We start from the raw sequence: 27,571 nt of genomic DNA on the forward strand, positions 1-27,571 counted from the left end.
ATCAAGTTGTTGCAAAAGCACATCCTAAATTGCTGACTTCCACCTCCTAAAGTCCTTGACACACTCCTTAAAGACAAGAAAATCTGACACTCTTGGACTGCACTGGAGCATATGGCAACGTGTTCTCCACTTATCAGTTTCACTTGAGCTCCCCAATGACATCATCTATAAACCAGAGACCTCCTTACGGAACTCCTCCACCAAAAGACTCTGAAAAGACAGGCGCTTTTAGCACCTTCAGAAACTCCTGCACAACAGAAGCTTCCACAAACTCTTTATGATAAGGACGTTATGACGACTTGTGAAGACTACCAATTACTGAGGGTTCCCAGAGCAGGAAGCTGCCCTTCATGGACCTTGCTATATTATTATTTTTTAAAACCATACCCTTGCTTTTTATTGAATTGATAAATTTTACAGAGTTCCTGAATTAGTAAACCATGCCTGAGAATCCAAAGAAGAAAACAGTATAATGGAAAAGCGCATCCACCCATCATACAGTTTGTTAAATCTTGTTTCCTAATGTATTTTTCTTGGAGGTACTGGGAATTGAACTCGGGAGACTCAACCACTGGGCCAAGCCCAGCCTTCTTTTTTATTTATTTGAGTTAGTTTTTTACAAACAGGGTCTCACTGAGTTCTTTACTCTTTGTAATCCATGTAAGTACCTTACAAATCACAACCCTTGGGCTAAGGATGTGGTTCAGTAGTTGACAACATGCCTAGCATGTGTGAGGCACTGAGTTTGATTCTTAGGACCACATGTAATTAAATAAATAAATGTCCACCAACAACTAAAAAATAATTTTTAAAAAATGAAAAAATGGGCTAGGGATGTGGCTCAAATTGTAGCGTGCTCACCTGGCATACATGGGGTACTGGGCTCCATACTCAGCACCACATAAAAATAAAGATGTTGTGTCCAATGAAAACTAAAAAATAAATAATAAAAATTCTCTCTTTAAAAAAAATGAAAAGAATTCATAATCCACCTGTGTAAGAATCTTGAGCAACTGGGATTTCAGGTGTTTACCACAGCATCTGGGGATTCACAAGAATTTTGAGGATTTCACAGTCTTTCACAAAATTTTAACAAGAGTAGAATTTAAGTCTGCTGCAAGTCTTTAAAACTTCTAATACACTGTACCACTAAAAAAATCTCTCCATATTCATCTCAGTTTGTTTCACATAAGCATCACACTACAAAAGTTTGTGACAAAATGCATATATAAAAGGAAAATATGTGATTCAAGGTCCAAGAGGTTACATGTTATTGTGTTTGGCCCCCAAATCCTGTCTTCAGTATGACACAGAATATTTTAATTCTCATTTAATCATTATATAGTGTCACTACTTGCTCACCTAAAAAACCCAAATCCATCAGAAGGTGGCCATCCACCTGCTGACCCACATGACAACACTATTCACCAAAATGGGGTAGGCAGATCCTGTCAGGAGATTCTGTAGCCCTCCTAGGAGTCTGATTTCTGCACTGATGTACTCACCAAGACTGAATTCCTACAAAGAATGCCGGCACCCTAGGACAGTTGCATTCACTCCAGTTCCTCACACTGCCCAGGAGCAAGCTTGCAACTACTGATTTGACAAATGAACTTATTACAAAGAAGTCCAGAATGCATCAAGTACTCATACACCAGTATGCAATATTTCTACTAAATCAAAGATGTAAAACTAGGAAATTGCCACACTGTCTCATTAAGTGGAAAGAAAGTTTAGAGCAATCCTGGATGTCTTAAGGTGTATTTACTAAAAACAGAAGTGCCACAGCACACTCTTTTGGCCTTCCTTTCCAAATGAACACTGAGACACTGCAAAAGCCTGGCAAGTGATATAGCAGTGACAATTATCCCATCGTTGGCATGTTGGTTACCTTAAAAATTTAAACAAAAGTATGTAAGGAACTCTTAGCTATGATCACACAAGATCCATGATTCCTGAATAGGTTGTGGATGAGGTTTTGCTCAGGATGCTTTGAGTCCTTAGGACAGGTCATTGAATTTCCTTTAGCCTGAGCAGAAACAGCCCTCTCCACATCATGTACTGCACAACATCACCTGGTTGGAGGCTGCAGCTCCTTTAGTGATGTAGGGCACATGAGGCTAGACACCCAAGGAATGTTCCAGGAGCAGATTATTAGATGCAGGGTTCTGAGGGGTATCACCTAAAATTTTTTGGATCGCTGCTTGGAATTTCATTGATCTTTATTTACACACAGTGTGACAGGGAAGGAGGTTTATATTTTTTGTAGGGGTACACATAAAGGTGTTTTTTTTGTTTTCTTTTGTTAGTTCACAGAAAGTGCTTTGTGTACAAGATTGGTCAGAGGTCTTCAAAGCTTTAACACAAAAACTGAAGTCTGTGTAATAACCCCCATTGAGATCTTTGCAAAATCTTTTCCTGACATTCTGTTAAAAGAAGATTATGGTGAAGGTCTCTCGAGAACCTTATTTAAGATTCTTTGGTGGAGAAGAGAGGGCCACTATACTAGGACATCTGACTGGGATGCTCCTTACCAAGCCTTTGGTCATGTAGTGTGCATTAAGAAAACCATCACACAATTTTCCCAGGGCTACTGAGCTACTCTAAACACAGAGAGAAATGAAGCCTGGGTTTTCTGGAATATTCAACCTAAGTATTATTCATAGGAAGAAAAGGTAAGCTGGATGTAGGTTTTTTTTTTTTTTTAAATCACTTGTATAAAAAAACCTTTAAGAAGGAAGAGACCATCTGCAATTGTGGATGAAACACCTGCAGAGAAGCATCTACTGACATGGACAGTAGTGGGGTCCACACACACAGCAGCAGCAAACTCACCATTTGAGTTATGGGAGTGCTCAGTGCTAGGATGCCTGCCTATCATGCACAAGACAAGATTGGTCCCCAGAACTGGTAAAAGAAAAGAGAAAGCAACTCAAGCATAGGGCAAAATATATTTTGAGATAGTGCCTCTCCAAATAATACACACAAGTGACATGATATTAAAATGCTTTTTAATGTGCCTATATACAACACAACACATGAGACTTAGAACAACCACAAATGATATGAGTGGGGTCCCAGAGTCATCAACAGATCAATAAGCAATCAGGTTAAAATAAAGAGGCCAGCTGCAGGATACATAAACACATCCCTATGGTCCCAGTGGCCAGCCTCACCCCATCTCAAAAAATAACAATTAAAAAGAGTGTGGAGCAACTCAGTGGTAGAGCACTCCTGGGTGGAATCTGAACAAAAAAAGAGAGGAAGGAAGTTCAGAAGACACATTTCACCAATTTATACCAAAGGCTGGAGTGGAGAGGCCTAAACTAACATACATAATATGTAATGAAACATGAGACACAAAAGACTTAAAATACAGGAAAATGGAATCTAACAATAAGAGAGATTTAACCCAGAAAAACATGCTGCTTTCAAATCTTCATGCTGATGCAATGCTCCTCTCCAATGCAGGGTGCATTTTTGTTACCTCTGAGTACATAAAAAAAAAAAAAAAGAAAGAAATGAAGGCAGACACCTTTTCACACACCTACAGTGGTTTTATCAAAATAAATAAATAAAATGAAATAAAAGAAAAATTTCCTCAAGTCTGAACAAGTTCAAATGGATCTGAAACGAGCAAAGGTCCTACCACATTTCTACATACAGGGCTTTTGTCTAATGTGATTTTATTTGATTTTTTTATTGGTTGTTCAAAACATTACAAAACTCTTGACATATAATATTTCATACATTTGATTCAAGTGGGTTATGAACTCCCATTTGTACCCCAAATACAGATTGCATAATCACATCGATTACACATCCACATTTTTACATAATGCCATATTAGTAACTGTTGTATTCTGCTACCTTTCCTATCCTCTACTATCCCCCCTCCCCTCCCTCCCATCTTCTCTCTCTACCCCATCTGCTGTAATTTAATTTTTTTCCTTCCCCCTCACAACCTCTTATATGTAATTTTGTATAACAATGAGGGTCTCCTTCCATTTCCATGCAATTTCCCTTTTCTCTCCCTTTCCCTCCCACCTCATGTCTCTGTTTAATGTTGATCTTTTCCTCCTGCGCTTCCTCCCTGCTCTGTTCTTAGTTGCTCTCATTATATCAAAGAAGACATTGGCATTTGTTTTTTAGGGATTGGCTAGCTTCACTTAGCATAATCTGCTCTAATGCCATCCATTTCCCTGCAAATTCCATGATTTGTCATTTTTTAGTGCTGCATAATACTCCATTGTGTATAAATGCCACATTTCTTTATCCATTCATCTATTGAAGGGCATCTGGATTGGTTTCACAGTCTAGCTATTGTGAATTGTGCTGCTATGAACATCAATGTGGCAGTATCCCTGTAGTACGCTCTTTTAAGGTCTTCAGGGAATAGTCCAAGAAGGGCAATAGCTGGGTCAAATGGTGGTTCCATTCCTAGCTTTCCCAGGAATCTCCATACTGTTTTCCAAATTGGCCGCACCAAATTGCAGTCCCACCAGCAATGTACAAGAGTACCCTTTTCCTCAGATCCTCTCCAGCACTTGTTTTGTTTGACTTCATAATGGCTGCCAATCTTACTGGAGTGAGATGGTATCTTAATATGGTTTTGATTTGCATTTCTGGGGAGAAGATGGCAGTAAATAGAGTGCATCACCTCCCTGTACTGCGTCACTGCGCAGGTCAAAAACGAGGTACAACGACCAAAACCTATCTTGTTAGGAATTTCCAGCAAAATTGGGGTGCACTGAAACCTAGAGGAAGGATTTCCATCACCGAGGACCGGTTACTGGGTCACAACCGCAACTGAACTGTGTGACTGGAGATCTAGTGTGATTTTCAAAGGGACCTGGAGAGTTGAAAGTCTTACTACAATTTTTAAAGAGAGTAAAAGGATCTTCCCAGATGTGAATTCACTACATCTTTGAGTAAAACTCTGAAAGCTGAATACTGCCCCACATGGCTTATCCTCACTATTTTCTACACTATGCGTCCTTTCATACAACTGAACAAAACTAGAACAGCTGAACCCTTTTTATTTCTTACTTGCATAGGATTTATACTTTTTATTCCAAAAGAATCTTCCAAGTCCTTAGTAAAATACTGAGATAACTAGAAGATTTCCCACATTTCTCACACTCAGAGGGCTTCTCTCCGTGAGGGTTTTTATATATGAAAATGAAAACAGGGCTGAATGGGAAGCTGACAAGATGTAGAAAATCCCCCACAGACTGTTTTTTTTTTTTTTCAATGTGATTAAAATGGCTTTGAGGACAACAGGGGAAATGGAATGATTTGTGATATTTTTTACATTTAAAGAGTTATTCAGTTGGATGTGGTGGTGTTTGCCTTTAATTACTGAGACTTGAGAGATGGATTCTGAAGGATCAATGTTGGAGGCTAGCCCCAGCACCTAAGGAAGACCCTAAGAAACTCAGCAAGTCCCTGTCTCAAAATAAAAAGTAACTAGAATGTAGCTCAGTGTAGAGCACAATCAGACATAATCCTCAGTCTCTCTCTCTTACACACAAACACAAACACACACACACACACACACACACACAAACACACACACATTTTCCACAGTGTGAGCTTTTTCTTGTCTTTGAGGATGAAATGAAATATTGATTTACCATGTTTTACATTCAAAGGATTTTTCTCCAATAACGTCCTACATGTATATGAGTGAAACAGTAATAACAGAAAAGTTTACTAATTGTTTTCATGCATACGATTTCTGTGCAGTATCTGTTCTTTCACATGTGTGAAGTGGACAGGATGTGGCAAAAGCTTTTCCACATTGTTGTTATTCATAGGGCTTTTCTCTGGTATGTATTCTTCCATGTTTGTGAAGCTGAGAAGATGTAGCAAACACTTTGCCACACTGCTTACATTCATGGAGCTTCTCTCCAGTATGTATTATTTCATGTTTGTGAAGGTCACCAGACCTAGCAAAGGCTTTTCCACACTGCTTACAATCATAGGGCTTTGCTCCAGTATGAATTTTTTTATGTGAGTAAAGGTGAGCGGACTGAGTGAAGGCTTTCCCACACTGCTTACATTGATAGGGCTTCTCTCCAGTATGAGTTCGTTCATGTATCTGAAGGAAAGAGGCAGTAGAAAAGGCTTTCCCACACTGCTTACATTCATAGGGCTTCTCTCCAGTATGTGTTCTTCCATGAATCTGAAGGGAACCGGATGTAGAAAAGGCTTTGCCACACTGCTTACATTCATAGGGCTTCTCTCCAGTATGCATTCTTCCATGAATCTGAAGGGAACCGGATGTAGCAAAGGCTTTCCCACACTGCTTACAATCATAGGGCTTCTCTCCAGTATGAGTTTTTTCATGTGAGTGAAGGTGACTGGATCTAGAAAAGGCTTTGCCACACTGCTTACATGCATAGGGCTTCTCCCCAGTATGAATTCTCTGATGTATTTGAAGTAAACTGGGATAATCAAACTCTTTCCCACATATCTTACATTTGAAATGTGCTTCCCCTGTGTATGTGATCCTGTGCCTTTGAAAACTTGTGTGTGAAATACAGGTCTGAACACCTTGTTGACATTCATAGAGTTTCTCTCCAGAATGAGTTTTTTCATGTCTTCTAAATAAAGAGGAGAAATGAAAGGCTTTCCCACATGTGTTCCATTGAAAATGTTTACCTCTGCTGTGTGTTATCATGTGTCTATGAACACCGGTGGGATAAGAAGAGGCTTCAACAAATTGTTGCCATTCATTGGGTTGTCCCCCAGTATGAGTTTCTTCATGTCTTTCAATGTCATTGGAATAATGGATGACTTTCCCACATACTGTACTTTCATAAGATCCATCTACCGTTTGTATTAACATTTGTGTGTGAACACTTTTGAGAGAAACCAGAGATTTCCTATATTGTTTCAATTCACATGGCTTCTCTTCACATTCCTCATGCTTGTAGTATTTGTGTCCAGAGTGAGATGTGATCTGCCTATGAAGGAATGAAGGACATATGAAGTCTTTTGCACACATAATGAAGTCACATGGATTTACTCTATTAAAATTTTTCTTTGTTCAATAAAGAATTGGAATTGATTTGAAGGTTTCCCCACACTATTCTGTGCCTTTGAAGTTTACCATGACTTCTTTGAAGAAGTGACCAACACATAATCAATGCTTAATTCATTCACAATTTTGTATGTATTTATAGACCCTTACATTACTACCAATATCAGGTAAAGGCTAGGTTTTCTGACTTGTTCAACTTTTCTGAAAATAAAGAGATTGAAAGAAAACAATCCTTCGCAACACAGCTTCTCTGTGGCTATTATCCAAATAGTGATATTCACATATGCAATTTTATAGTACTTTTTGCATGCCAAATACTTTGAAAAGACTGAATATCTGTTATAGCTAAGTATATATTTCTGGTAAAAAAAATATTATATGACAGTTCTCAGATTCCCTCACGAATTCCTCTTGTGAGTACAGTTACCTTACATTGCTCCCAGAGTTTTCAATCTGATATTCAGTGGTTTTGTCTTCCCACCTGTTTCCTAAAACAAGGGAACAGAACAAACTTTATGAATATTTAGGAGCTAGAAATGTTTTGCCAAATCCTAGGTGCCATTTATGCTGCAATAGTTCACCAACTTATTCCCTTTTCACCTTCTACATAAATGATCAAAATAAACATGAATTCTCTATTTGATTAATTTTAAAAACATCATTATTACCTATAGAAGCCAGGTTTCTGAGGACTTCCAGCATCACATCTCTGTAAAGGTTCTTCTGGGAAGGATCCAGCAAAGCCCACTCCTCCTGGGTGAAGTTCACAGCCACATCCTCAAAGGTCACTGAGATCTGAAATATCCCACAAATGTATAGTGGAGGCCAGGAGAGATTGACAGCATGAGAAATCAATACTCAACATGCATGATGTTCACATGATTCCCTGGCCTCTTGATTAATTCTATGATTTGATCCATCAAATCTTTACTGTACTCAATTTTTTTACACCCATTCCAACACTAGAAATTGGCTACTCAGAAGGCAAACATCCTTTTAGTGCTTTATATCCTTCCTTTGGTGAGTTCACAGGAAGTGAGATGGGCTCCCAGATCACTCCTAACTTCTTTATTGGTTGCACCTCTATTACATGTCTTAGAAACATCCTGTGGGGTACAGAGCTAATATAAGCAATTCTGATAGTACTTATCTTTAGAAAAAAAAGATGATGAGTAGGAAATTGCAAGAATCATAAAACTAAGCATTTGAGATAGATTCTGCAAACTACACTGGCTCCCTGTACCTACAAGGTTAATATAAACAACATGGTATTTACTAATGTCTTGTTTCCTCTAAAAGTCTATCATTCCAGACTTAAAGAAGTGCCTAGAACCAGCCCACACCCACACCCTCTGGGAATGGGGTCAATAAGGAGATTCCTTCATAGACAACATTTAGACAACCTTTCACACAGGTTGTCACAATATGGTAACTGGAGATTGAGTTCATCCTGTGTGATTATACACAGAACAATTAGAACTTTGCAGGTGCTTTACTCCAGAACAAATTTAGTCAACTAGCTTACTATTAAGTGACAAAAACAAACATAAGTTCTCTATTTGATTAATTTATTTATTAATAAACACAACAATTTGATAATTTCCTGTGGTTACTGTCAAAGAGAATGGGGTAAGTGCAAACATGGCACGTGTCTTAGAAATAACTCAATGACCCAAAAATGTCACCTTGTCCAAATAACAATCTTACAAAGTTTTATCTCTCTCAAAAAATCTTCTTAATAAACAGCAGGCACTACATTTCTAAGTCTCATAGTAAAAGTAAATGTCCAATGATTGTCAAACTGTTCTTAACAGCAGCCAGTTAATTACCATAATGTACAGTCATGAGACACATACCAATGCTCTGCTCAAGGACATTTTGATCAAGGTTGGGCCACATGTGCAATGATTGTCTGTTGTGAAAGAGATTCATGGTGCCTGCAGCAAAGTGGTGCAAAAAACCATAAAGCAAAAGCTCTTCCAGAGTGTGGTAAAGTAACAAGTTTGTAGACCAGAATCCTGAACTATCCCACACAATCTGGGTGTAAAAAAGGCCACCATTCACAACTGTAAGCATGTTATGATGTCTGCACAGTGATGGAACTGGCAAAAAGAAAATGTCCCTGCAAGTGACACAGAACCATACTCAAGGACTGAAAACATACAGAACTGCCCAAAACAATGAAGAATCCACAATTACACTCAGAGACATCAGCCCAACTCTGTCAGGACAATGATGCAGACAGGAGGGCTTCATGGGCCTTGAAGCAAATAGGAAGCACACTGAGGTCTCAGGGTCACAGCAACACTCCACAGGACATAAACCACACCCCTACAAGTGCACCACCAGTGAAATCCCATGTATGCTCAAAGAACATGAGAGCTAAAGCAGAAGCAGCTGAAAAGCCTCCAGGGAAGGGGACATGAAACACAAGACTCTAAACAGACACAGGACAAAGAGGGGACTCAAGATTTCTCTTGAGTTTTTTCTGACCATTTTGAAGGAAAAAATGTAAAAGTCCATCTTCGGAAATTCTTAGAGAACACCAGAGGTGGTCCTGTATTGCTTTCTAAGTCATCCAATACACATTTCAGAAAAGAAGAGCTAAAAGCAATCATTGAAACTGCCACTTCAGAAAAACAGAGAAAGAAGAGCAAGAAAACCTAAATTAACCACAGGAAGGTAACAGAAGGTGTTGATGAAACCACAACCAGGAAATCCACAGTCTACAATATCAAGTTCTTCATGAACATCAGCATCACTGATACACTGACATAATGCTAAGAATACAGAGGACAGGGACTGGGGTTATGGCTCAGTGGAAGAGGGCTTGCCTACTGCTTGGGAGAAAGTGGGTTCAATCCTCACTGACACATAAAAAGAAAAAAAGTGTAAAATATACAATAACATTAAAGAAAAAAGCAAAGAAGACTGAAAACCTAGTAACACATTTAAAAGTATCATCATCAACAATGCATTGGGACTTCAAGATTATCATAAACGTGCTTGATACAAATTAGACAACTTGCAAAAACTGGACCATTTATTTGAGAGAGACAATTTCCTATAACTTACACACAAGGGGAAATACTCAAAACAGATGAGCCCATGACTACTGAAAAAAACAGACTCAATAACTACTTACTACCCAAAAGCAAGGCAAGGCTCTGACATCTCAAACAGGCTTCCATGAGACACTTAAGAACTGCCACCAATTTTCTACTTTTATTCCAGAACATAGAAGCTGAGTTAACACCTCCTAATTCTTTCTGAGGCATAAGTTACCATATTATCCAAATTAAATAGATAAAGAAAAGTATTAAATAGATAAAGAATAGTATTAAATAGAAAACAAAACTATGAATGATGCTCATAATCATAAATGTAAAAAACTGTACAATTAAGTCATCACACTCCAGGTGTCTATGCAAATGATGGGGAAATTATGGGCACAGGAACCCTCACTACAGTGACGCAGCAGCCATATCCAGAAGTGCTCAAAGCTAGATGCGAGGAAGATACACCTTGCAATACTGAACGGACAAGTTGCAGTTTACCCACACCAAAGAACATCACCCAGAAAATGAGCTCTGCAGCCTGGAACGACACAGCACCCTTAAAGGCAGACTGGTAAGAGAGAGAAGCCAGTTTGAAATGGCCAAGTGCAGTAAGATTCCAAGTCAAGAATATTCTGGAAAAGACAACATTATAGATGCACTAGCAGAACTGATGGGTACCAGGGACTCATGGAGCAGAGAGGGAGGGAGCAATGAGGAGGAGTGATGAACAGGGGGAACACAGGTATCCCAGAGCAGTGAAACTCTTCTGTATGACATTATCTTGTATACTACATGACACATACAATCACATCACACAGAGGAGGAACCCTAAGGTAAAGAATGAACTTTGGCTTATCATAACATGTTGCTTCATCCATTCTCCTTATCAAATGTTCAACAACGGTTTAGTAACCAACAAACACCCTACACCAATGCAATATGTTGGAAACAGTGGAGACTATCAGCTGGAGAGAAGGGGTATTCGATACTATGAGTAATGTCACATTTAATTGTCACCTTGATTGGATTAAAAGATGCCAATGATTAATAACCTTATGGGTGTGTCTATAAATGATAGGCATGTGGAACAGTGTGTCTAAAAATGATTGTCATGTGGAACAGTGAACCAAACTGGAGAACCTCCTTAAGCTAGGCAGCACCATCCAAAAGGACGGTGTCTTGGGTGAAAAAAAGTTGGAAGAAGAAGGAAGCAGCAGCAGAGCAAGCTCCTTTCTTCTCCAATTTGTTCTTGATGGCTGCTGCAATGGCCTGAGGATATCAGACTCTGCCTCCTTCAGTCTCCCAAAGTGGACTCTGCCGGTGATTCTCCAGGGAGTTTCTAAAACCTTAGGTCTGGATTAGGGAAGTACCATTGATCCCTCTTGTTCTGAGGCTTCAGCCTCTTGGACTCTGCAGCAAGCACTCCTAAAACTCTCTAGCTACAGATGGCCACTGTGGACATCCAGCTTTGGGTCAAGTAGGCCAATCTAAAATTCCCCTTTTATAATCATACTTCCTCTTGTTGCTATTCCTCTAGAGAACACTGACTAATAAACTATGTAAGTCAAAAATTGCTCTGAAAAAAAATAAAGTTTTATTATAAAGAAGTGAATAAACTACCAAGCCAGGAAGTTTTACAAACATATACATGAGAAACAATTTTATATGCTAAATACCATTTTCATAATAATGCAAAAATAAAGCAAAGAGGAAGAGTCAGAGTAACAAATTTCAAAACAATGGACAAAAGCAAGGAAACTGATTTTCAATACTATTACCATCTTGAAAGAAATTGGATGATAAGTCTTCAAAAGTCATTGTGTGGTCACATACACAAAGTGTTAAGTTTTGCTGTGCTTAGCAAAACAAAGGGGTACTGTGAGAAACTATGAACTCTTTGAACTGTGTCCTTGTTGCCATCTTAAGATAAAAGAATGTTCTGCCAAGTTTAAAATATATATATATTTGTGCTTGCCAAGAAATAACTAACTACAAGTAGTATAATAAGAAGTATAGAGCACTGTGACCAGTAACAAAGTTATGCTGAGAATGTTTATCCATGCTGGAAAAGATTAAGCTGCCAAGAGGATGTGTTTTCTTTTTTGCTATATAAAAGAAGGGAAAAAAATAAAGAGGTGCTCATTCCTACTGTGTGTGTGTGTGTGTGTGTGTGTGTGTGTGTGTGTGTCTTTCAGCATCTCTGCTGTTATTGCCTGATCAGGAACTACAGATTGTCAGCAGGGTTCATTCCAACTGCTGGTGTGGTGGTGTGCACCTGTAACTTCAGCCAATAGGGAGGTCAAGGCAGGGAAATGGAAAGTTGGAGGCCAGTCTAAGCAATTTAGCAAGACACTCAGAAATTTAGTGAGACTGGTCTTCATTAAAAATTAAAAGAGGGTACTGGGATGGAAGCTGAGTGGCAGAGCACTTGCTAGCATGTGTGAGGAAAGGGGTATGATCCTCAGCACCACAAAGAAATTTAAAAAAAAAAAAGGTATTCTGTCCATCTATAACCATACAAAATATAAAAAAATAAATAAATACAAGGCTGAGGATGTGCTCAGTGGTCAAGTGACTGTAGGTTTATTACCCAGTAAAACACCTGCCCACCGCCAGAACGCTGCTCACAAATTGAAATTCATTTCTGGAAGATAACTAAGCATGAGCAAGTCCATGGCATCAATCCCCAGCACTCAATAAGTAAGCAAATAAATAAAAAACAGTCTACAATACTAATTCTCTTGGGCCGGAGAGTAGCTCGGTAGTAGAAAACTTGCCAAGCATGTATGTGGCCCTCAGATCAATCTCCAGCAGGCTACACACACACACACACACACACCAAAAAAAAAAAAAAACCCAACTAAAATACATGTAATGAGAGATAAAAATGATTATAATATAAAAGGTACACAATTAGAGGCATAAAATACAACAAAATCAATGGAAAGACAACACACTTTCTCACAAGGGAGATTGAATGTTTCCATAATCTACACTCTCTAAGAAAACACTGAGCATTTCAATAAATTCTGTGAAATTTAGGGCATGATTTACTGTATATTGGAGGTAAACATAAGAAAAACTACATTTAAAAATAAAAACAGTATTGTTGGGGGCTGGGGATGTGGCTCAAGTGGTAGCCCGCTTGCCTGGCATGTGTGCGGCCTGGGTTCAATCCTCAGCACCACGTACAAAGAAAGATGTTGTGTCCACCGAAAACTGAAAAATAAATATTAAAAAAAAATTCTCTCTCTCTCTCTTTAAAAAAAAACAATAGTAGGGCTGGGATTTTGGATCAGCAGTAGAGTGCTTACCTAGCACATGAGAGGCCCTAGGTTTGATCTGTTAAGGTCGGGCGAGCGTTGGAGGAAGAGACCACCAAGAGACTGTCTCATGCAACAGCAGGGGGTTTATTGGGGGTCCAGCATGCTGGGGCTCAGAGCTCACTTGAGAGGAGCTGAGAGCCCCGAGAACAACTTAAGCAGAGCTTATATACATTGTTTGAACTGGGGAGTTCATGAGGAGGTCAGGGAATGTGGGAGGGGTTGTTTGCACAGAGCAACCAGATGGTCAGGAGACATTTCTCAACATACATTTAACGGTTTTTCCAGGAATTGTTTTGACACCTACATAAATTTCAGGTTTCAGGAAAACAGAACTTCAACCAAGAAAACAAAACTTAACCTTTACATTCTTAACCTTTCTTTCCCCACTTCTTTTTGACTACTTTTAATCTTAAAAGTGATAAATTACTGAGGGGTATCACACTCTGTTTCTGCCAGTGAGGTATATTGTTGTCTGATTACCATAAGTTTAACTTGTCCAATTTGAGCTTGGAGAAAGGAAACTACACGGTTGAGCAGACAGGGTCCTACAGTTAGTAATAGTATGAGGATTATTAAAGGGCCGGCTAGAGCTGATAAAAGCGTGGTTAACCAGGGGGACTGTGTGAACCAAGACTCAAACCATCCTTTTTGGGCCTCTCTCGCGCGCTGACGCTCTTCAAGGCTTTTTCTTAATTTACTCATAGATTCTTTTACAACCCCAGTATGGTCGGCATAAAAACAACATTCTTCCCTCAGTGTAGCACAAAGGCCCCCTTCTCTCATGAAGAGGAGGTCTAACTCTCACCTGTTCTGTAAAACAACTTCAGAGAGAGAGGTTAGGGATTCCTGCAAAGCTGTGATGGAGGTTTTTAATGCCTTTAAGTCCTGGTCTATTGCTGCTTCTAACTGGGCCATTTGTTGTGTCCCATGGACCAGGGCATCAGTTCCCGTACCCACTCCTGCAGCAACTCTTACCCCCAATAGGATGGCCAAAGTGAGGGATATAGGTTCCCGGCGGAACCGGGTTGTGTGTCCCCCTATTTGATCTTCGAACGAACCTGCATCATGATAGAGCACGCTGGGAAACATCTGAACCATTACACAGTAATTTACAGAGCTGTTAACTATCTGGGCTGAAATGCAAGGAGTTAACCCTGAGTCACATGCCCACCAGGTTCCATTTTTAGGGATAAGGAAGCCCCATGTGGTACTGATTCTTTTTGTCTGGGTACATAGGTGTTGTTTACTTTTAGGTGGGGAGCCTAGACATAAGCCTGCCCCAGTTACTTCTGGGAGGGTTAACTTAGGGTTTTCACCCCAGTTACAAGAAGAACTTTGTGCTTTTACTGCATAAGTCCCGTCAATTGCTATCCCTTCATAGTAATGGGGAGCAGTGGAGAGACAGAGCCAGCAAGATTGAGTGAAGTCTGGTTGCATGGAGTTCAGTGCAGTATAGGTTCCTTCGATTAGCCCCCAAGGGAGGGGCTGGCCTCGCTCTGGATTGGGGGAGTAGGTGAAGATGGAATTTGGGAAGTATGGGATGGTGGAGGGGTTCTGGTAGATTTAGGCATGGGAGGTTTAGGAGGCCTAATTCCTGGCTTGAGGGGATTGGGTCCTATTGCTGAGGGATTTTCTTTTTTTTTTAAGCTGGATGGTGAACCAGAGGCCAAAATCATATGTTGGGGCATAAAATCGCATTCCCCAAGTATTGCCTGTAAGCCATGACTGGGTGTGCCCCCTTCCTTTGAGAGTGAAGGTTATATTTAGAGGGTTACATAGACTATTTGTTCCATAGCGAGTGCTTGCATATTTGCTAGTGAAACAGTTATTGGGGTCTATCCAGGTGTCATTTTGTCCTACCCGAATCACACTGTCAGGGGAGTTCGGGTTCCACCAGGCAGCCCCTGTCTGCTCACATCCCCATGAATTACAGTAGAAAGCGTCTTGTCCCCCGCATAACCATGACTGCTTGTGGCTTCAAAAGTCTCCAGGGCAGACATAGTAATCTAAGCTGGCTAACCTGCATCTGGCTTGTGGGTCACCGCAACCATAAGTCATGAGGTTACATTTGTGTGTGTAGGGATCAGTAAGGGGGTCGGGGTTCAGCGGGATTTTGTTGGGATCTTCCACATCAGGAATATCCCAATAGGAGATACCTATAGCAAGCTGACAAATGTCCAGGTGAAGAGATGGCCACCAGGTCCATAGGGGGGCTGTATGTGAAATGGACCATACTTCTTGCCCAGTAGGATTTATAATTTGCCATCGTTGTTGAACAGGCTGATGGGGATTAGGGCTGCTGGTGGCCAAGGGGAGAATCCATAGCCCTATCCACATGGCGAATATGCAATTTGAAAGGCTTACCAGTCTTTTCCAGTTTCCAGCTGGAGTCTGGGGTGGGTACAGGCTTAAGATGGGAAGCATGGATCCAGGAAGTGATCCCGTCCACTTTCACTGCTGTAGGTGTTATAAGTAGCACCTGGTATGGTCCTTTCCAGCAGGGCTCCAGGGATGACACCTGATGCTGCCTCACGTAGACAAAGTCTCCCACTTGGTATCGATGTGGGGTTCCCTCGTCTCCAGGGTGGTAGGCAGTGGCCAGCTGTTTCCACAGGTATCGCTGGGTTCTTTCAAGAGCTTTAAGTCTGTCAAGTAAGGGGGTATGGAAGGAATCATTAAGTCTCAGAGTTGGGGTTAGGTCCCTTACCGGAGGAGAGGCACCATAGAGAATTTCATAGGGGGTGAGGTTACACAAAGAAACAGAGGGAGTATTTCTTGCATGAAACAGTGTGTAAGGCAGGAGCATAGTCCAATCTTTTATGCCGGTCTCCAAGCTTAATTTCGTTAAGGTCTCTTTGATAGTTCTGTTCATTCTTTCTACCTACCCTGAGCTCTGGGGTCTATAAGCACAATGTAACTTCCAATTGATCCCCAAGGTCCTGGCCAACCCCTGACTTACCTGGGCCACGAACGCCAGTCCATTATTGGACCCTATTACCTTAGGTAGGCCATATCTCGGAAAAATATCCTCCAGGATCTTCTTGACCACCATTAGAGCCGTTTCTTTTTTGGTGGGAAAGGCTTCGACCCATCCTGAAAAAGTATCTACAAAGACTAGGAGATATTTAAGTCCATACCTTGCTGGCTTAATTTCAGTAAAGTCCACTTGCCAGAATTGTCCTGGTCTGGTTCCCCATAGGTGCTTTCCTGCAAGAAGCTTGGAAGGGTAAGCATTGACTAATTGACAGACCCGACAGGTTTTTGTTACCCGTTCAGCCAGTTCCTTTCGCTGTGAGTCGGTTAGTGGAAAGCTCTGTTCTTGATCCTTCAGGAACGCCTGTAGTTTTTTTTGAACCAAGGTGAGTGAATTGATACACGGTTTTAATATAGTTTAGGGCTTCCTGAAGTTGCAGGCAAGGCTCAGAGAGGGGTTCAGTGTCAGTGTCCTTTGATGGTGAGTAGCCTGGGTGCTCTGGCATGGCTAAGTCTCCTGATTTTTGTTCCCCCAGTGTGGAAAGTGTTAACATGGTTACTCTGTTTAGGGCTGCCAATTTAGCCTCCTCCTCTGCCCTTCTGTTTCTGACCACCACGGGATCGTTTCCTTTCTGGTGTCCTGGACAGTGCACTATAGCTAGTTCCCTGGGGCTTTGCACTGCTGAGAGAAGGCAGAGAATCTCATCTTTTTTATTTTTTTCCCAGCTGAGGTTAATAGACCCCTTTGCTGGTAGATAGCACCGTGTACATGAGTGGTAGCAAATGCATAGCGGCTGTCAGTGTATATGGTGGCCTTTTTGCCTGCTGCTAGTTCCAATGCCTTTGTAAGGGCGATCAATTCTGCCTTTTGAGTAGACGTTCCCTCCGGGAGACCAGAGGACCAGATGACTTTAGTTCTGCTAACTACTGCTGCCCTGGCCCGCTGCTTACTGTCCTGGAGGAAGCTGCTGCCACCCATGAACCATATGATCTCAGGATGGGGCAGTGGCTGATCCTTCAAATCCTGTTGTATACTGGTTTCTTCTGCCAGTATATGCTGACAGTCATGAGTGACGGGTCCTGATGATTCTTCAGGTAGTAGTGTAGCCGGGTTAAGTGGGGCTGGGGGTCCCAGCGTTATTCTGTCCTTGTCGAGCAATAGGCTCTGATAGTGAGTTATTCTAGAGTTTGGCAGCCATCTGTCTGGAGGCTGGCAGATGATGCTCTCCAGGGCATGGGGGGCTACAATGGTTAGCTTCTGTCCCAGCATTAATTTATCAGCATCTTTTATTAGAAGGGCTGCTGCTGCTATAGCTTTTAGGTAATGGGGCCACCCGCTAGCCACTGGGTCCAGCTTTTTAGACAAGTAGGCTACAGGCATTTTCCAGGGCCCCAAAGTCTGAGTAAGCACTCCTGATGCTATTCCTTTCTTTTCCTCAATGTAGAGAGTAAAGGGTTTTTCTACATCTGGGAGTGCTAAGGCCAGAGCAGATAGCAGCACCTTTTTGATATTATCAAAGGCTTGTTGGTGCTCAGGGGTCCATTGGAATTGGGCATCTCCCTTTAACAGTGGGTATAAAGGAGCGGCCAGGGACGCGAACCCAGGAATCCATAACCTGCAAAAGCCAGCAGTCCCAAGAAACTCTCTGAGTTGCCTCCTATTAGATGGGGGTGGTATCTGCACAACGGTTTGTTTTCTGGGCTCAGTGAGCCATTGTTTGCTGTCCCTAAGGGAATAACCTAGGAAGATTACTTCTTGCTGGCAGATTTTGGCCTTTTTGGCAGAAGCCCTATATCTGAGCTGAGCAAGCTCGGATAGTAGTGCTCAGGTCCCAAACTCAAGAATTTTCCTTGGTGTCGGCTGCCAGTAGCAGGTCATCCACATATTGAAGCAGGGTGACTTCTGGGTGTGTAGTTCTGAAGTTATTGAGATCCCTGTGGAGGGCTTCATCAAAGAGAATGGGGGAGTTTTTAAACCCCTGTGGGAGTCTAGTCCAGGTTAGTTGGCCAGATGTTCCTGTTTCTGGGTCTACCCACTCGAAAGCAAACAGCAACTGACTATCCTTATGTAGAGGCAAGCAAAAGAAGGCATCTTTTAAGTCCAGGACAGTATACCATTTCTGCTCAGGATTCAGAGTGCTGAGCAGATTATATGGATTAGGTACCGTGGGGTGAATGTCCTGTACTCTGTTTTTGATCTCTCTTAGGTCTTGAACAGGATGGTAGTCCCCGGTTCCTGGCTTCCTTACTGGTAGCAGGAGAGTGTTCCAGGCTGATTGACAGGGCCAGATATTTCTGAATATGGGACCTTATCCCATCTTTAGCTTCTTTGCTTAGAGGATATTGTTTAACACTGATTGGGGAGGCAGAGATTTTTAATTCCACTACTACTGGAGGTTGTTTTACTGCTAGGCCTAACCCAGCAGTTTCTGCCCAGGCACCAGGGTAATCTATTATCCATTTCTGGGGTAGCTTGCCTGTTTGATCAGTCTTCGGGGGTGTGAAGAGTTGATGTTCATCTTCTACTGACATAGTCAAGGCCGTGACTATGGGAGTTTTTCACTGAAGGATTTAGAAACTCCACTTGGGGACCATCAGGGTTAAAAGTTATTCTAACCCGGAGCTTGGTGAGCAGATCTCTGCCCATCAATGGGGCCGGGCATTCTGGGATTACTAGGAAAGAGTGATGGACTTTTCCCTTCCCTAAGTCCATAGTCCTCTTAGTTGTCCAAGCCCAATATTTACTGCCATTAGCCCCTTGAACCAGAGACCTCTTGTTTGACAGGGGGCCCAATGGAGTCTTAAGGGCTGAGTATACCACTCCTGTGTCCAGTTCAAAGTCCACTGGGGTCCCCTCCACTTCAAAAATTACCCTGAGCTCGGGGAGGGGATCTGAGCCCCGACTCCCCTAGTCATCTTCCGGAGTCAGAACGGCTGGCTGGCGTGGATGTTTCTTTTTAGGGCACTCTTTGGCCCAGTGTCCCTTTTCTTTACAGTAGGCACATTGATCTGAGGCCAGGGGGAGCCTTTGGCGTGGGCCCAGGTGTCCTTTTCTGTCTCCCTGCTTTCTAACTTTTGGTCTATTTGCTGTTGTGACCAGGACCTTAGCCAACACCTTAGTCTGCCTTTTGCTTCTTTCATCTTCCCTTTTTTCCCTTTCTTTCTCCCTTCTTTGTTCCCTTTCTTCCTCAGTTTCCCTCTTATAGTACACATTCTCAGCTTCTCTGACTAAATCTCTCAAGGTCATATCTTATAATCCATCTAAGCGTTGTAACGTTCTCTTAATATCTAGGGCAGCCTGCCCAATGAAGGCCATCATGACAGATGTCCTCTGATCCTCTGCCTGAGGATCAAAAGGAGTATATCTCCTATATGCCTCCATAATCCTCTCTAGAAACATAGGAGATTCATCAGGCCCTTGAATAATCTCTCTTACCTTGGCCAAATTAATCGGTCGCCTGGTGGCCGCTCGGAAAGCCACTATTAGAGCCCGGCAATAAGTGGACAGATGCTCCCTACCTTCAAAGGTGTTGGGATCCCAGTTGGGTTGAAGGGGAAGCTGGCTTCAATTATGTTGGGAAGTTGGGTTGGTTGCCCATCTGGTCCGAGGATATTTTTCCTGGCTTCCAGGAGGATTCTTTCTTGCTCTTCGGTCATGAAGAGGGTCCCTAGGAGTTGTTGGCAGTCATCCCAAGTGGGCTGGTGTGAAAACATTAGTGACTCAACCAAACCTGTGAGTCGGGTGGGGTCTTCAGAAAAAGGGGGATTGTTATTTTTCCAGTTATATAGGTCAGAAGAGGAGAAGGGCCAATACTGGTAGGCTTGCATTTCTCCCCCATGTCCATCATCAATCATTGGCCTGTAGGGACAGAGGGAGAACTTCACTGGAGCCTCAGGGTTTTCAATCATTCTCTGCTGGTGGGTTCCTCTAGCTGGCTCAGCCTCCCCCAGGAGAGGAGGAGACTGGGTCTGCTGCAGGGGAATCATCCGGAGGGGGCTGGGCTGGCCCAGCTTCCTCCAATGATGGAGAGACTGGGTCTTCTGCACGGGAATCATCCAGAGGGCGCTGGGGATCAAGGGGCAAGGGATAAGGGGGAGGAGGAGAGTCCAGTAGGGTCAAATCTTGAGACTCAGGGAGAATGGAGGGTGGAGAGGGAGGAGCAGAGGGTTTGAGTGATAGAATAGTGGGGGAAGGAGTGGGGGTAGGGACAAGGAAAGGCTTCACCCATGAAGGGGGAGATTCGCAGAGGTCTTGCCAAGTTAGGATATATTGCTGTTAATATGGATGGCCATGTGGCCCCGGTTGGAAGACAATATTTCTGATTTTTTGTATTAGAGAGAGTTGGAAGAATCCTTCTGGGGGCCATCCAGCTCTGAGAGTGGGCCATTATGATGTGCAGAGAGTCTGCCAGGTTTGGCATTTTACTGAAAAAGAGAGATTCTGGGCCCTAGAGTGGACTTCAGTCCAGTGATCAAGGGTCAGGGACAGAGGAGTTGAGGTGCTTTGTCCCATAATAAGAGATGCACAAACAGTGAAAGCAATGACACAGACAATAAAGACAGACAACAGACGCGCAACACAGGTTTGAGACAGAGACCAAAACTGAGTAGCCGGCAAAACCTACAATAGTGTCACCGAATCAGAGGTAAAATACAACCAAGTCAAGGAGACTATTTGTTCCTCGACCTCCTGAGTCCTCTGAGGCATCCCCCAGGGATGTGGCCTGTGGCTCTATGACACACCTGTCAGCCACTGTCAGGGAGAACTCACGTTCTTCACCGACAGCCACTTTGCCAAGCCCTAAACCGAAAATCGTACGAAAAGAGGCACCTTACTTACCCCAAGAGGAGTCCATTGATGTCTCCCATCCGCCACTGCCAGATCTCGATGGAACCTCCAGATGTTAAGGTTGGGCGAGCGTCGGAGGAAGAGACCACCAAGAGACTGTCTCATGCAACAGCAGAGGGTTTATTGGGGGTCCAGCATGCTGGGGCTCAGAGCTCACTTGAGAGGAGCTGAGAGCCCCGAGAACAACTTAAGCAGAGCTTATATACATTGTTTGAACTGGGGAGTTCATGTGGAGGTCAGGGAATGCGGGAGGGGTTGTTTATACAAAGCAACCAGATGGTCAGGAGACATTTCTCAACATACATTTAACGGTTTTTCCAGGAATTGTTTTTTTTTTTTAAAGAGAGAGTGAGAGAGGAGAGAGAGAGAGAGAGAGAGAGAGAGAGAGAATTTTTAATATTTATTTTTTTAGTTATCGGCGGATACAACATCTTTGTTTGTATGTGGTGCTGAGGATCAAACCCGGGCCACACGTATGCCAGGCAAGTGCGCTACCGCTTGAGCCACATGCCCAGCCCCAGGAATTGTTTTGACACCCACATAAATTTCAGGTTGCAGGAAAACAGAACTTCAAGCAAGAAAACAAAACTTAACCTTTACATTCTTAACCTTTCAGATCCTCAGCACCACATAAAAATAAATAAATAGGCATTTTGTCAGACTACAGAAACAACAAAAAATAGTTTTCAAAAAATTGAAAATAATAGACTGTATCTAAGACCAGCCAAAATGTTGTACAGGACAGAGAGAATAGAGAGGGCATTTATGCTGCTCCCAAATTTCATAAGGTAAAAGGCCAGCTCCCAAAGGGTTGGCCCTAGGAGGAGGCACTTAGGAGGGAACAGGAATCAGGTGACATACTGGGAGTGCTCTTGAGGGGATCAGCACCCTTATTTAGACAGACGTATCTCTCCTTTCCAGAAAACGAGTGTCATTTACTATTTCACTGATATTCAGTGATTAAATGATCATAATTGGGTATTTCAGGTATTGCCAAAATTGTCCTTAAATTTTACAATGAAGAAGGAGTGATGGTGCACACCTGTAACCCAGCGGTTCAGGAGTCTGAGGCACTAAGCGATGTAGCAAGACTCTGTACCAAAACAAAGAATCTAAAAGGGGCTGGTGGATAAGCAACTCTGGCTTCCATTCCTGATACCAAAAAACCACACAGTTAACATGAACCTGCCAAGTCCAGACAACAACAGTGAAAAAATGTCATCCTTTGTCAAATTCATCACCTTGTTGGGGCTGGGGATGTGGCTCAAGCGGTAGCACGCTCGCCTGATGTGCGTGCAGCCCGGGTTCGATCCTCAGCACCACATACAAACAAAGATGTTGTGTCCACTGAGAACTAATAAATAAATATTAAAAAAATTCTCTCTCTCTCTCTCTCTCCCTCCCTCCCCCACTCTCTCTTTAAAAAAAAAAAATTCATCACCTTGTGAAGGACAGTTACTAGATTTCATGAAATCACATTCATAAATTTATCCACCACTATTTTTATAGTATTGGGCTCAAATTCTGCAGCAATAATGCAAAACAGAATCTAGAGTTGGATTTCAATTTGAAATCACTGAAAAGACAAGATTGAATCATACAAACTTTCTATACATACTCAGGGATAGCAAAAGGTAAATTAGGTAATTAAGTGTTTTCTTTTTCTTCTCTTTCTTTCTTTTTTGATAGCCCCGAGATGAAAACCAGGGACATTTTACTACAGATCCACATCCCCAGTCATTTTTGTACTTTATTTTGAGACACAGTCTCACCAGGTTGCATAAGGCCTGGATAAGTTGCTAAGGCTGTCCTCAAATTTGCAACACTCCTGTCTGAACCTCTGGAGAAGAAACGATCAAAGGTGTGCACCACTGTACCTGGCTGTAAGTTGGGATTTTTAACAATGGAAATGTAACTAAGCTTTTTAAAATCCACTTCTTTCTTGCCTCTTTAATACTAGTCCATCCCATTTGGCTCTGAATAAATAAACCTGGGCCTCAGATAAGTGAGCACATCATTTCAAAATGATTCACAGAAAGCTTTGGTGCTGAGGGAACAGACATGTGTCAGGCTCAAGGGGCAGGGAAGGTTCCTGACAGCTGGGACTTGCTCCCTCCTGGTCTTGCTCACTGAAAGCCTCCAGGATCACCCTCCAAGAGACCTGGACCATGACTCCACTCTAAGAGGCTTTTCAGGTTTGCACAGCTCTGCACTGGGGTGGGTGGCCCTTATGCTCTGGGAGAGGTTTCACTCCTTTACACTGTGAGAGACTGAAAGGGCAGGAATCACTGCTGACCTGGCCCCTCAGCACCAGCATCCACAGGCTAACTGTCCACCTGTCTCCAAGGAATGGGGAAAGAGCTTGGGGAAAACAAGTTCCCAAGGAAGTAGCTGTCTAGATGAGGCCTGTTCCAGGAGATTCCTCAGCCCAGGGTCCCCAGCAGCTTCCCTGAGAGGCTGCACCCCACACCTCAGGCTGTCCTCCAGGAGGAGCTGACCCAGGGCCTGAAGTTCTGGTCACCCTGCAGGGCACAGGGAACCTGTGGGCACCTTGTGGCAGCTCCAGGAGAGGATAGTGGCTGAGGACATGGGACCCTGTGAGGCATCCAAAAGGAACCTCTGCCCAAGAAATCTGACATAGTGTCTACACCTAAGGAAGATAAAAGGAGAAGCTGTGAACTCAAGTTCTCCATACAGTTGCAGCTACATCAAAGAACCTTCAGAGTACTTGATTTTGGCGAACCAGACCACCATGATGGTGGAAAGGCAGGGTTGTGTATGGAGAGCAAAAATTATCTTGGGCTATCTTAAGTCCTTTCATAGCCAATTATCTTAATTTCTGTATCAGACCACAATTCTCAAAACTTCCCAGAATATATCACTAACCTTACCAAATGCCTAGTCTCCAAAATCTACCAAAGCTCAGAATGCAATAACAGACATACAGAAAAAAATTTCTTTATTTTTTTTTCTGTACCCCATTAATCTGATGTTCCTACCAATGCAATTGGTTAATGTGGTGATACACAAGTTTCTTTTATAAAAGTTCATGTAGGCCAGACACAGTGGCACACAACTGTAATCCCAGCAGCTTGAGAGGCTAAGGTAGGAGGATTGCTAAATTCAAAGCCAGCCTCAGCAACTTAGTGAGACCATAAGAAACTTGGTGAGATCACATCTGAAAATACAATGTAAAAAGGGCTGGGGATGTGGCTCAGTGTTTAAGTGTCCCTGCGTTCAATCTCTGGTATATGAATGAATGAAAGAAAGAAAAGAAAGAAAAGAAAGAAAGAAAGGAGGGACACATACATCATTTAGGGTAACTTGAATACATGTTCATTAGTATGGTCATTAATATTTGGGTTAAAATGAACTATGTTTTGTAACTGGGGTTGTCAATGCCTTTAATCCCAACAGCTTGGGAAGCTGAGGCAGGAGGATCACAACTTTCAGGCCAGGATGGGCAACGTAGCCAGATCCTTTCTGAAAATCATATTGAAAAGAACTGGGGATGAAGGACAGTAAGTGAATCAGACATTATTGTAGTGGCATCCCCTTCCTTCACAGAAAATTTTAACTGGGTTTCTCCAGAAATTTTCACCATGGCTAATTTTAGGACTGTCAACAAGAGAGTGTCCCCAAAAAAGTTCAGTGTAGATAAACTTCCTATTTTCGTGTTGCCCTATTTTACTGGGTGGCTAGTATGGGAGAAATTAGCACTCCAAGTGCTGGACTCGAACACCCCTTACTAGTTTTTTACACACTTGTATCCAGTATAGTAGTTTGTAGAAATGTGCAAACAAGGCCTCTGGCCTTGAGCTGGGATTCACAGACATGTCAAGAACTGGGCACCATGGAAACAGCTGGTGGGGGAGGAAAGAAAGGGGAGAGCTTCTTCTCCCCTTCTCAGGTGCTATCCTTGAAGGGTTAGTTTGGCCAGAACAGAAAAAAAAAAAAAAAGCTGCTTTTATGTGTGTGATGTGACAACTTGACTATGGTGACTCCATTTTGTGAACTCACCCATGACATTTAAAAAGGTCATGATTGGGGAAGTTTGCATTCTTTTGTACATGAAAATCCCCCAAGAACACAGAATGATCTATGTGCCAACCAGAGACTAACTGACCACAACTTTCCAGCTTGCTGGCATTGCCTGAACCTACAAATGTCCCTTTTGTGGTTTTTGTGCTTAAATATGGAGCCAACTGAAGCCAGGGGCCCCACTCTGACAACCTCATTCTTTCGAGAGCAGAGTGTCTGCCACTGGCCAGCAATAAAGGCTTAACTGGAATGAGACTGTGTGGTCTGAGAGTTATTTGTGAGTCTCAGTATTACAATGTGAACTTCTGAGTCCCTCCCCTTACATGCTGGGTATAAGATTCTGAAACCACCTGACCTCGGGGTTGAGGAGATGAATTGATTGATTACAGCAAAAGCTGTGCCCTCTGAGACTGGCTGCAGCCAGATAAAACTGTTTCTGGCTATCTTCAGTGCCTTGCCTCCTTTGTCCCTACATCATTATTACCCTGTGTGCTTACGTGACTACATGACTGGTGTGACTCTACATCATGGACTATCAGAAAGGGGAGCAGTTATACTCTATTGATGAAGCCCACGATTCCATATCCTTGGGATCTATAAACAACCTCCTTATTCCCTTTAAGGCAGTTATTTTGACCAAACACAAGGAAATGTTAAGTGATTATTCTTTCCCCTCAAGTATAACATTCACAAATAGAAAACAAATGCTTTCAAAATTGTCCTTCTTGCCAGGGACAGTGGCACAGGCCTGTCATTCCAGATATGTGGGAGGCTGAAGCAGGAGGATCACAAGTTATGGCTGAGGGAGGGAGGGAGCAAAGGAGGGAAGGAGAGAGGGAGGAAAAAAGGGAGGGAGGGAGGGAGGAAAAAAGGGAGGGAGGGAGGAAGATTTTTTCCAATATTTCACTAGATGAAAAGTGACAATTAGCGGACGGTGTCCATTGCTGGGAGCCATCAGCCAAGTAGGTATGACAATCTCCTTGCCAGCTTACTTCTATGCTGTCTGTGGAAGGACTTCTGAAAGGTGACCTTGCTCAAGGACCAGGCACAGTCCTTAAGCCACATTAACCTCACTCCCCCACTGGCACCAAGGCCAAATTTGGGGGCCAACAGAGGTGAGGCAAAGAACCTCACCCCCCCCCCACTGGTGCATAGACCTATCCACAAGTATGGCTGTATGCTGGACCGGTAGTCAGTGACGGGTATGATCCAGTTGCAGTGGTATCAACCTAAGACAGGAGGCTGATGCCTAAAGGTCAGTTTTCCAATGACAGGTAAGAGCCATATGTTGAACTGGACAACCTACCAGGCACGGTCCTTAAGCCACATTACTTGTTGTTTAATTAATCAGAAGGGGGGAGATGCTGGGAGCCATCAGCCAAGTAGGTATGACAATCTCCTTGCCAGCTTACTTCCATGCTGTCTGTGGAAGGACTTCTGAAAGGTGACCTTGCTCAAGGACCAGGGCGGTTTAGCATAATAGGAGATTAGGGTGTTCCCCCTTTAGAATAGGGTGTATCCTGCTGCTGAGTTCCTCTTGCGTTCTTAGGGTCAGACAGTATATTTTGGGAGACAGAAGCCCATGCGGAGTGGATTTGGGCAGAGAGTGGATTTGGGCAGAGAGTGGATTTGGGCAGAGAACGTGGATTCCCCCAGAACGTGTTTGTAGAGGGCCAGTGTGAGTTCGGGAATAAAGAATTGCTGTTTGAATCTACAAGCTGTGTGGAGACTCGTGATTTGTGCCCAGCCAGAGACTGCGGCAGTCCATTTGTCCCGAGTGGGAAGAACGAACGTCTGGCCGAGCTGTGAGGTGGAGGGAAGGTGGGTTTTAGAAGGCAGGAGGCGCCTGCAATTTGGAGGAGCTACAGCAGTCTCCAGAGGAGCTCCCCTGGGAGGAGGAAGGTGCATTTGTGGCCCTGCTTCATACACGTTGAAAAGAGTGGGTGTGGGCCAACAGTAGGGAGCAAAGGGGACACCAGGGCCCTGAGCCACCCTTCCAAACCCCCAGGGAACCAGGGGACAGGGGCCAGGGCCACCTGCCAGCGTGGAATCCGCCGCCCTCCGCAGCTCACCCCCGCGCCGGGCCCCAAGGCAGGTGCCGACCCCGCACCTTCAGCCCTGGTCGCAAACTCACCATTTTTGGCTTCCGTGGTGACCCAGCGTCCTCTGGAGGAACTTCCGGGCCCCCGAGATCCCCGGGGACACAGGAAGCGGCAGAGTCAACAGCGTCACTGGAACAGAAACTCTGCCAGAGTAGGAGTAGCCCGGAGGGTGA

General features: G+C 43.1%; 1 protein-coding gene across 1 annotated transcript; it reads right to left on the bottom strand.

Moving 5' to 3' along the window:
• Nucleotides 1–2,994: 2,994 nt before the first annotated feature.
• LOC143639804 (uncharacterized) lies at nt 2,995–27,571 on the bottom strand. The gene is made up of 6 exons (XM_077107864.1): nt 27,431–27,571; nt 21,247–22,609; nt 15,798–16,078; nt 7,717–7,843; nt 7,476–7,536; nt 2,995–6,971 (listed from the first exon to the last, which is right to left on the bottom strand). Exons 3-6 carry the CDS (start codon nt 15,855–15,857, stop codon nt 5,810–5,812), a joined length of 1,410 nt encoding a protein of 469 aa, XP_076963979.1. The 5' UTR covers nt 15,858–16,078; nt 21,247–22,609; nt 27,431–27,571; the 3' UTR covers nt 2,995–5,809.

This window comes from Callospermophilus lateralis, chromosome Y, assembly GCF_048772815.1.
Source record: "Callospermophilus lateralis isolate mCalLat2 chromosome Y, mCalLat2.hap1, whole genome shotgun sequence".
Taxonomy (NCBI): domain Eukaryota; kingdom Metazoa; phylum Chordata; class Mammalia; order Rodentia; family Sciuridae; genus Callospermophilus; species Callospermophilus lateralis.

Coding starts and splice junctions, on each gene's coding strand:
- LOC143639804 (XM_077107864.1), bottom strand. CDS start 15,857: ATGCTTCCCATCTTAAGCCTGTACCCACCCCAGACTCCAGCTGGAAAC. Junction 7,537..7,716: donor CAGAAACCTGGCTTCTATAG/GTAATAATGATG, acceptor CCCTTGTTTTAG/GAAACAGGTGGGAAGACAAA. Junction 6,972..7,475: donor AACTCTGGGAGCAATGTAAG/GTAACTGTACTC, acceptor ATTCCTTCATAG/GCAGATCACATCTCACTCTG.